This window comes from Myotis davidii, unplaced genomic scaffold, assembly GCF_000327345.1.
Source record: "Myotis davidii unplaced genomic scaffold, ASM32734v1 scaffold937, whole genome shotgun sequence".
Taxonomy (NCBI): Eukaryota; Metazoa; Chordata; class Mammalia; order Chiroptera; family Vespertilionidae; genus Myotis; species Myotis davidii.
This window is the reverse complement of record NW_006288252.1, coordinates 1604783-1616282: the sequence shown is the minus strand read 5'-3', so window position 1 is coordinate 1616282 and position 11500 is coordinate 1604783. Positions and strand designations below refer to the sequence as shown.

General features: G+C 43.6%; 1 protein-coding gene across 1 annotated transcript in view; it reads left to right on the top strand.

Annotated features, from left to right (window-relative positions):
• The window catches only part of ADD1 (adducin 1), a 45333-nt gene that overhangs the window by 5487 nt on the left and 28346 nt on the right, over positions 1-11500 (top strand). Inside the window, 2 exon segments of the mRNA XM_015561596.1 lie at positions 7318-7532; positions 10861-11023. Coding sequence (XP_015417082.1) covers positions 7338-7532; positions 10861-11023 — 358 coding nt within the window. The 5' untranslated portion in view covers positions 7318-7337.

Below are 11500 nucleotides of genomic sequence, written 5' to 3'. Positions count from 1 at the left end.
TGTTTTGCCATCTTTCACTCAACATAATCCTTTTGAGACTCATCCATGTTGTTGTGTGGATCAGTAGTTCATTTCTTCTTCAGTGAATAAGTTCACATTTAAAGTTAAATAACCCTGACCTTTTAAAAAAATTTGAATCAATAAAATATATTAAAAAAATAAATAAAAACATATTTTAAAATAAGTAAAAGCATCTCTTCTGTGAAGCTTTCTGGATAGTCCTCTATTAGTTTTCTAGGGCTGCTGTGACATTGTACAGTAAAACCTCAATATAATAGATGAATTCAGGTGAGAGGGTTTCTAAACGCTAAAGCTGAAAGTCTATTATATGAAGCTGAATGTCCGAATTGGGTATGTTAAAAAAATTGACAAATTGCCCTGTCTGGTGTGCTCAGTGGTTAGAGTATGGGCCCCATGCACCAAAGTGTTACAGGTTTGATTTAGGTCAAGGGCACGTACCTGGTTGCAGGTTTGTCCCTGGCCCCCTTTCAGGGTGTGTGCAAGAGGCAACCAAGTGAAGTGTCTCTCTCTTATCAATGTTCTCTCCCCCCACCCCGCTCTCTCTAAAAATCAGTGGAAAAAATATCCTTGGGTGAGGATTAACAAAAAAACAAACACCCCCCCCCCCAAAAATAAACCCCAGTGAATTAATAACAAAATATAACTTGTTAATTTAATTATAAGCAAATCTTGGTTAAAAGCATTTTAAAATTAACATGGTGTTAATTTTCACATATGGCATATGGATCAGAAATGTCCGTTAAATCCTAAATCCATTAAATTGAGGTTTGAAAAATCAAGGGTTTACTGTGCTACAAATTGGGGGGCATAAACAGTAGAAACGTGCCTGTCAGTTCTGGAGCCCAGAGTCAAGATCAAGGTGTCCAGGTTGGTTCCTTCTGAGGCGGAGGGAGGGTCTAGGCCAGCTGTCGGCAGACTCATTAGTCAGCAGAGCCAAATATCAACAGTGCAACGATTGAAATTTCCTTTGAGAGCCAAGTTTTTTAAACTTAAACTATATAGGTAGGTACATTGTTACTAACTTAATTAGGGTCCTCCTAAGGCTATCGGTAGGTACATTGTTATTAAATTAGGGTACTCCTAAGGCTTAGGAAGAGTCACACTCAAGGGGCCAGCGAGCTGCAGTTTGCCGACCACGGGTCTAGTCTGGTCCAGGGCTTGCCCCAGCTGCTGCTGATTGGCTGGCATCTTTGGGTCCCTTGGCTTGCGGAGCATCACCTCCGCTGATCTTCATGTGGCCTTCTCCCTGTATTTGTATCTGTGTCCTAATATCCCGTGCGTCCCGCCTCATCTCGGCTAATCCATCGGCAAAGACTATTTCCAGATAAGGTCACATTCTGAGGTACTGGGGGTTCGAGCTTCAGCATCAACTTTTGGAGACACAGTTCAGCCCATAACACCCTCTGTCTGCTCTTTCTGCCCCCACCGCTGGATGTGTTCTCCCTGCCGGTGTGTCGATTTCTGTTGTGGCCCCAAGAGTCTTTGGTATGTTTGTTAGTATATCCTCGGTTGGTTGGTCACACCGCTCCAACCAACGGAGCCAAACTGTCCAGAGCCCAAATGTCATTCTTTATCTTTCATTTTACAGTTTGTTTGAATCACGATCCAGCTAAAGTCCTTTAATTAGCTGTCAGGTTAAGCAGGGAGTGAATGACATGATTTTGAAACCTCCCTCTGGCTAGCTGTGGTGAGTGGATTGGTGTGGGGGTTGTCAGGAGACTAGAGGCAGAGAAACTGGTGCGGAGGCTGTTGCGCCTCCAGGAGGTGGGTGGTAAGTAGCTAGTCAGAATGGTGTGGGCAGGACGAGACAGGTGGCTGAACGTGAGGCGTTACATGTGCAGGCCAGGCCAGGCTTGGTTGACGTGGTTCACCCAGACTTTTGGGTTATGTTGGGTGTGTATGTCTGAAAGTGTTGTTCCCAGAGATTTCATTGATTTAGGTATCAACATGTTAAGATTTGTGACATCTTAAAATTTTACACAGGTAAAATCATAGCAATTTATATGCTTCTTGAGTCAATTTATTTAACTTTAATACAGCTTACTTTCCATGATGTAATCTTGTCTGTGTGATAATTATAATGTCGATAAGATTACAGAATAGGGAATCTTATACTTTTCACTTAAACATGTTATATAATCTCATATGTATTGTAATGAAGAATCTTTAGTTTTATAATATGGTATTGAGATTTTAATATTTATGTTAAGTCATATGTGTATTAGACATTGATTGTTTCTATTTTAAAAATTAAGTTTCCAGAATTCTTTTTTTTCTTAACAAAACAAAAAGCTACTTTTAACATTTATTTCCAGATGGATTTCATCTTGTTATTTGGCATGGCACAAAGTAAAACTGTTGCTCTTTGAGATTTATTAATTAGAGTGTTCCTAAGCCAGATATGGAATCCATTGTTTTTTCAGATAAAAAAATAAACCTACTCAGATATTAAAATAACCCCAAAGTGGAGAAAATACAGGGTGGGGCAAATGTTGGTTTAGAGTTGTGATTACTCAAAACAGTTTATTTTTGTTTTATTTATTAATTGTATTATTTTTCATACAAACAACTGTAAATCTACTTTTGCCTCACCCTATTTTGAAAGCCTGAATCTGGGTTTCTTTCTCTTTTTTTAGTTACAGTTTGCAATTATTCTGTATTAGCTTGAGGTGTACAACACAGTGGTTAGACTATCATGTACTATACAGAGTAAGTCCCCCCATATTTCAAGTACCCACCTGGCCCCATATGTAGAGAATTTTTTTTATCTGTATTTCTCCATAAAAAAATATTGGATTAAGTAATAATTTTTTGTAGAGTTCTTCCTAGGAAAAATTTGCTGTCTTAACACACTCTTAAAATTAAGTTAGTGAAACCTGAAGCCATAACTGACAGAAAACCAAATACTATAGATTTTGTACTTTAAAACTGGAATTCTTTGTTTACTTATTTATTCATTTATTTTTCTAAAGGAGATTATCAGAGATAACCTCTTTTTTAAAATCCTCACCTGAGGCCAAAACTGGTTTCTATCTCTCTCCCTTCCTCTCTGTAAAAAATCAATAAAATATATTAAAAAAAAATCCTCACCGGGGGATTTAAAAAATATATTTTTTTATTGATTTCAGAGAGGAAGGGAGAGGAAGAGATAGGAACATCAATGATGAGAGAGAATAATTGGTTGGCTGCCTCCTGCAGGCTTTCTCCTGGGGATCGAGTCTGCAAACAGGGCATGTGCCCTTGACTGGAATTGAACCTGGGACCTGTCAGTCCACAGGCTGATGCTCTATCCATTGAGCCAAACCAGCTAGGGCCCGAGGATTTTTTTTAAAAACTAAAAAAAATTGATTTGAGAGAGAAAGGGAGAGGGAGAAGGAGAAAGAGCGAAAGAGAAACATTGATCAGTTGCCTCCCGACCGGGGATGGAACCTGTAACCTGGGTATGTGCTCTGACTGGGAGTCAAACCCAACACCTTTTGGTGTACGGGAAGGTGCTCCAATCAACCGAGCCACCTGGCCAGGGAATATTTATTTTTAATTATTGGGCTCAGAATATGTGTATTTTAAGTTTATAGGCTTCCTTATTAAAGGAATGAAATACATGTATATCTGGTTTGCAGTCTATCTTATTCCATTCACACAGCAATTTGTAATAAAAACGGAGCAGTCTGCCCTAACTGGTTTGGCTCAGTGGATAGAGTGTCGGCCTGCGGACTGAAGGGTCCTGGGTTCGATTCCAGTAAAGGGCATGTACCTTGGTTGCGGGCACATCCCCAGTAGGGGGTGTGCAGGAGGCAGCTGATTGATGTTTCTCTCTCATCAATGTTTCTAACTCTCTGTCCCTCTCCTTCCTCTCTGTGAAAAATCAATAAAACATATTTTTTAAAAAAACACACAAAAAAAACGGAGCAGTCTGCCTTATCTGTAGCATTTTGGTTTTACAAAGTTCCTTTTCTTCCTGTCAGCTCTGGGAACCAGGAACCGACTCTGGTTGCTTCTTAAGTGTTTCCGTGTTCCTCCTGTTTTCTGATGAAATGTCACAGCAGTGCCTGGGCTTCGAAAGCTCAGTCCCCAGGGGGCGGTGTGCAGACTCATTTAGTTGGAGAAGCTAATATACTGTATATCCTTTTGTCTTTAAAAAAAACTGAAATAGAACATTTTATCATTGGCTCAGAATGTTCAGCTTCACTTACGTCTAGAGAAATGTCAGACAGCCATTGTTGTTCTTTGGTTATTCTTTTAGAGCAAACTAGGTTAAAGTAAACAGTAAAATTTTATTATTATTATTTTTAAATATATGTTTTATTGATCTTTTTTTACAGAGAGGAGGGGAGAGGGATAGAGTTAGAAACATCGATGAGAGAGAATCATCGATCAGCTGCCTCCTGCACAACTCCTACTGGGGATGTGCCTGCAACCAAGGTAACTGCCCTTGACCCTAATTGAACCTGGGCCCCTTCAGTCCGCAGGCCGCCGCTCTATCCACTGAGCCAAACCGGTCAGGGCAACAGTAAAATTTTAAAGGAAGCATTTAGAGAACAGTACTTTTAAAGACTACATTTTAGGTCATCGGTTCTTTTATTTTGTGTTGACTTTTAGTCCCCTGTTATTTTCATGCTTTGTCTTTCAGTCCTTGAAATACTGCCACGTTAAGTTTGCTGTTATTTCTATCATATCTTTAGGTTTAGAAGGGCAATGCCCAAATTGATTTTTTTCTTTAAAAAAAAAAAAGTTTTCTTGAATTGATTCTTTGGCTGTTGGTACCACAAACTATTTTTTTTATTTGTGTTACGCTTCTTAATTTGTGCAGTTATTCAGTGTCTGGTAAATTAATATTCAAGAAAAATATTAATATTCATTAAATTCTATTATTTTATGTTAACGATGACTCATTTATTTCAGCTCTTTGAATTCAGCATGTCTCTATCAAAAATAAACCTACGTTCCTATGAAAATTGAAGCCTTTGTGTTTTTGCGGCCCACATAAACTTAAACCTTGTTTATTTGGCCCTTGTTAACCTTTTAGTTTGACATGCTTGGTTTAGAGATTTAGTAGTTATTAAAGATGAACACAATTTAGTACCTTTGAACATTATCCTATCTAATAAAAGAGAAACATGGTAATTGGTGTATGACCGCTACCCTTCCCATTGGCTAATCAGCGAGATATGCAAATTAACTGCCAGCCAAGATGGCGGCCGGCAGCCAGGCAGCTTGAAACTAACATGAGGCTTACTTGCCTCAGTGACGGAGGAAACCAAGATTCCCTGCCTGTGGCTGCAGGCCTCTGAGCCTGCAGTTTAAGAAACTATGTAACAAATACCGCTGGACTTCTGCCAGCAGGATCGCAACATTGTATGCAAAGGCCAGAAACCTACTTTCAGCAGCGGAGGCCTAAGAGCTGGAGCCAAGCCTCAAGCTAAAGCTGGCCCAGAATTAAAAGAAAAAAAGGAGCGGTTGGGAGCTTCAGTCACCCCCAGCCTGAAAACAGCCCTCAGCCCCTCACCCAGACTGGCCAGGCACCCCAGTGGGGAGCCCCACCCTGATCCAGGACACCCTTCATGGCAAACCAGCTGGCACCCACCCGTGTACCAGGCCTCTACCCTATATAGTAAAAGGGTAATATGCCTCCCAGCACCGGGATCAGCGGAGCCGCGAGGCCTCCCGGCACCGGGATCAATGTGACGGGGCAGCGCTCATACCCCCTGATCGCCCTGCGGCTCTGTTTGTAACGGGGCGGGGCCACAACCTCCCTATCCACCCTGCTCTGTTTGTGACAGGGGAAGGCGCCCCAACCTCCTGATCAGCCCTGCTACAATTGCTTTTCTGGGAACATTTCCCTCCCTCTTCAGGAGGGGACTTTAAAAAGGGAATGTTCTGTGACTTAATTAAGCTATTAGAGTCACAACAGGTCGTGACATACTTCTCCCCATCGGCCCTGCCCTGAGTGTGACAGGGTGTGGCCCCCCAACCCTCTGATCCGCCCTGCTCTGTGTGTGACAGGGGTCAGTGCCCCAACTCCCCTATCGGCCCTACTCTCTGAGTGACGGGGGGGAGCTCCTCAACCCCCTGATGGGCCCTGCTCTTTGCATGACAGGGGTTGGCGCCGCAACCTCCCCATCGACCCTGCTTTGAGTGTGACAGGGGGCAGTGCCCCAACCCCCCAATCGGCCCTACCCTGAGCATGACTGAGGGTGGCATCGCAACCTCCCAATCCGCCCTGCTCTGTGCATGACAGGGGACAGCGCCCCAACTCCCCAATCGGCCCTGCTCTGAGCCCGACCAGGGGCTGCACCTAAGGATTGGGCTTGCCCTCTGCCACCCGGGAGCGGGCCTAAGCCAGCAGGTCGTTATCTCCCGAGGGGTCCCAGACTGCGAGAGGGCACAGGCCGGGCTGAGGGACTCCCCTCCCCCCCGAGTGCACAAATTTTTGTGCACCGGGCCTCTAGTCTGTATATAAAAGCCTAATATGCAAAGTGTCCCCTCGGGAGTTCAACCCATCGGGAGTTCGATCGCTCACAATGATGGGTGATGACCACCAGTGGGCGGCGCAGAATGAAGGCCCCAGCCAGCAGTTGGGGAAGGGAGGCCCCAGCGGACAGCTGGCAGCTGCTAGGGACCCTACCCATGCATGAATTTCATGCACTGGGCCTCTAGTTGCAAATAAAAGATTGGGGTTAAAAAGAATGTAAAGTAAGTAACTTCTTGCTGCTGGGCACATATTAGCAGACTTAGATTTGTGCCTTTGGGGCATTTTTAGGTTTTATTCACAAAGTAGGGCATGTTGTCATTTTCGGTACCTGCTGTTGAACCAAAAAGGTGATGCTGAAGAGGGTCGTTTCTTATTTGTGTGCATAGACGTGTGAGCAGCCTTCTCCCTTATCGATCTATTTAGGGAATCTTTTGAAAAATCACTCCTGAAACTTTTTTAGAAAAATAACATAAATCAAATTTCTCCAGAAATGAAGTTGTGGGATAATGTCCTGACTTTAAACTGTCTTGTCAAATTTTTGCTATCTGGCCCTTCAGGTTGTGAGAAGACATAGTAGCTTTGTTAGATTGTTCTGTTGTCTGCTGAAGAACAATGGCAAGGACAAGAAATGCCATTGACTGGTGCAAGGGTGGAGATGGCTGCTCGGCCAGGGCCACAAAGAAGCCTCCCACATCATGGCTCCGATGGTCAGGCAGTCAGAGGTCCTCACGCTGCAGATGTGTTTGTCAGGCCGGTGTGCTCACTGTGAAATGCTGTTGCACATTGATTCAGAAACAATACTTTCTTTCGTTTTTCTTCTGTAGGAACCTAGAAAGATTGTGCAATGAATGGTGATACTCAGGCTGCAGTGGTGACCTCACCACCCCCGACCACAGCCCCTCACAAAGAGAGGTACTTCGACAGGGTGGATGAGAATAATCCAGAATACCTGCGAGAGAGGAACATGGCACCTGACCTTCGCCAGGACTTCAACATGATGGAGCAGAAGAAGAGAGTGTCCATGATTCTGCAGAGTCCGGTAAGAGCAGCTGCTTCTCCAAGTATCTTCTTCCTCTCCAGTGCTGCCCTTCTGGCGCGGTTGTGTGTGTCATAGTCAGGTTGTCTTAACACAGGAAATCGGCGCCTCCGTATATGTATTGTTGTTAAGAGAACTCCGTTTAGTTCAAGTTATCAGACAACAGGGGAAAATCTTCAGTGTCATAAAGGGTAGCAGGTGTTTATTTGTCCTTTTTACTCTCACTGCTTCTCAGTCTTTATTTATGGCACCTTTTAAAAATTACTGTTTCCTCCACAATACCTAGCTGGGGGCCGGGCCCATGGTAGGCCTCGGCAGTGCCTGATTTACTGATTGATGAGCTTTTGAACGACAGTCACCCCAACAAAATGTCCTCTGTTTGCATCTCTAGGTAGAGGAGCTGTCTTTATCTTCCCTCTTGGGGACGCTGCTGCTCTGTGGACCGCATTCTGCTCCCCTGTTCTTACTTTACTATCTTCATGTTGTGGGATACCATTGGCAGATAGTCATTGACTTTTATTAATGTTTATTATCTCTTATGTGCTGTTCAAGGAATTAGCCTCTAACTTGATTTATTTGTTTGGTTGTTGTTATTCACATATTACTAAGGTGTAATGTAAAGTACACAGGCCTTAAGTCCGGCTTGATGAGTTTTGACATATATGTAACACCTGTGTAAGCACCTGGATGAAGCCTCAAACTTTGCATTCTAGTTGGAGATATGCAGTAAGGAACCAACAGAACAGTTGGATGACTAGGTTGTGTATGACTTGGTTAGGACAGGCCTTTTTTTTCTTTTTAAAAAATCTTTATTGTTGAGAGTATTACAGATGTCCCCCCTTTTACCCACCCTCCCCAGGATCCCCCTCCACCTGGTTCCGTCCTGCCCCAGGCCTTTACCGCCCTATTGTCTGTGTCTGTAGGTAATGCATGTAATCCCTCCTCGTCCCCTCCCTGCTTCCCTCTGAGAGTCGTCAGTCTGTTCCATGTTGCCATGCCTCTGGCTGGTTCTATTTTATTCAGTTTATTTTGTTCATTGGATTCCTTGTTCATTTATTTTGATATTTAGGTTCAGTTGTTGACAGATATTTATTGCCATTTTATTGTTCATACTTTTTATCTTTTTCCTTCCTCTTCCTCCTCCTCTTCCTCTTCCTCTTAAGGCCTGTCTGAGGGAGGAAGATGAATCTGACTCGGAGAGGAGAAGGAGCTGGCTGCTGTGCGGGGGCATGGGGAGGACCATTCCAGGTTGAGGGAGGGGCAGACGTGCATTCCCAGGACCTGGGCAAGCTTGGTGGGCTCCAGTGTGTGTGAGCTTAGGGGGGACAGGGTGGGAGAGGGAGGAGGGAGCAGGTCCTGGAAGGCTGGGGAAGCTCAGGTCAGGGGCTCATTTTGCACTCAGAGCACAGCCGTTACTGAAGGGCTGCAGACAGGAAAGAACGCGATTCAGTTCTACAAAACTCAGTCTGCTTTTGGGGTAGAGAAGGGAGCATCCTTTGGGGCAAGGGAGAAAGCCATCTTCCAGGCAAGAGGTGACGGTGACTTGGGTCAGGGCGCTGCTGTAGAGGTGGAGAGGGTAGGCTCATCTGAGTCTTATTTTGAATGAGGGATAAATAAGAGGAAGATATGAGAAGAAAAAAAGAATCAGTTTAACATCTAGACTTTTGGCTTGAACAGTTTTCCTACATAAAAGCAACAAATCACTAGGGATAGAGTGGAGAAAATAAACTTCCAGCACCTTGCATGTCAGGCACTGTGCAGACAGCCAAGTCCCTTTACAGTCCCGTCTAAGCGCAGCATGGGGTCCTGGAGCAGGGAGAGGACTAGTGCAGAGTGTAGTGTGTGTAGCACATGTTGTAGTGTATGTGAATTGAGCTTCCCTTAGAGCTGTATGTGGATTTGAAAACCATGGAAATAGATTGGTTTTTCAGATTGAGGGCCCATGAGGGCAGGGAGCTGTTGAACTCAGCTTTTGCGTACCCTGTGCCCAGCACACTCGGTGAGGTTTAGTAAGGCATCTGTGTCTTTCTTTACCTGCAGCTGTGCATGTCTATCTGTATCCTTGCAATCTGCATTGCCATCAAAGGTGGCCCCAGAACCGTGTGTCAGTGATACATTTTTCCTTGCAGTCCAAGGCCCTGCCAGCTTTTCCCTCCTCGACTACCACAGAGTATGATGGATGGCATTAGGTAGCATGGTGTGGTAGGCAGGGGCTCCTGGCTCTTGGCATTCTTTTATGCCATTGAATTAATGCCACTGCATTTGCTTTGTTTGCTTCCCTCAAGTGACAGGTGTACTTAGTCTGTCCCTTCGCAACCTATCTTTTCAGCTCAAGCAGTGAGAGACTAGAAGTAAGGTTAACATAGAACCAGCCATACAGCAGCCCTTGGAGTGCTTATGCTCTGGTCTGGATATTCAGTGAACTCACACTTTCACATTAAATATTATTTATAATTATTTGACAATATTTATTTCTTTATAGGATATGTGAAAATTATTTCAATAATTTTTGAGGAAATTATAAATTATGTGTATTTCAGTAGTGATTTCATGTTAAAATTTCCATCAACCCAACTTATTAACCTTTCTGCCTAATTTAGGATTATTTTATGAAGGATAAATATTTTAGGGTTTCTTTTTTAACTTTAAAGTAATTTAAAAACTGTATTATGAAGAAAATACTGAGAAGCGTAAAGTAGAACATGAAAATTACTAGTGATTCTTTCACAGGATTACAGTGAGCATTCTGATGTATTACTTTTAGTCTTTCTACGTTTCCATATGCATCTGCTCTTAAACGAACTGGTTGTGTTGCTTTATAACCTTTTAACTCAAATATATATCAAGAGTACATTTATGCCATTTACTTGGTCTTTCATGTTGAAAGTGCATAGCGTTCCATTGTCAGGTGCAGCGGTTGCCAACTGTGGTCCGTGAGGTCCGAAAGGTTGGCGACTGCTTGTGAGGTGGGTCCATGCATCTCATTAGTCTTCTGCACGTTCACCTGTGGACACACCTGTTTTGCCTTCTGTCAGTACTGCTGCGGTGAACATCCTTACAGATAAACCTTGAGCACATCCCTAGGTTTTCCTTAGAAAGGACTCCTAGGAAGAGGATGCCTGCCCGAATGTTTAAGCTTTTATATTGTTAAATTCCTTCCAGAAAGAATGTACCAATTTGTGCTTCAAGTAGTTACATATGAGAGTGTCCACCCACCTCCCTAGGACTGGATGAAAACAAACAGCAACTCAGTCTGCGTGAAAGTTACCCTTGCCTTGTCCAGAAACACAAAGGAAGTGGTGTCTCACTGTTGGAATTTACCGTTTCCTAGGCTTTCTGTGAAGAGTTGGAATCAATGATACAGGAACAGTTTAAGAAGGGGAAAAACCCCACCGGCCTGCTGGCATTACAGCAGATTGCAGACTTTATGACCACGAACGCTCCGAGTGTCTACCCGGCGGCCCCCCAAGGAGGAATGGCTGCCTTGAACATGAGTGAGTACCTCCTGACTGTACGTGCTGTCATTTCCCAGGAAAAAGTTCCTGAAATACATGTAATATATAGAATCGAGTTTTTTGAAAATTAATGTGTTTTAGTAAAAAATAGGCTGTAAGCCTGAAAATGTCTTGAATGTAGAGGGCTCCCTCTTTTAGGAGCCAGTGAGACTTATTTTTCAGGCAGATGACTTTTATATATACATAGATTGATAGATAGATTTCAGAGAGGAAGGGAGAGGGAGAGAGATAGAAACATCAATGATGAGAGAGAATCATTGATTGACTGTCTCTTGTACGCCCCCTACGGGGGATCGAGCCTGCAACTTGGGCATGTGCCCTGACCGGGAATCGAACAGTAACCTCCTGGTTCATAGGTCGACACTTAACCAGTGAGCCACACCAGCTGGGCCACATGACTTTTTATGTGGCTTTTCAGATCCTGTGTGAATTAAACTGAGCAGAAATAATGGTTGT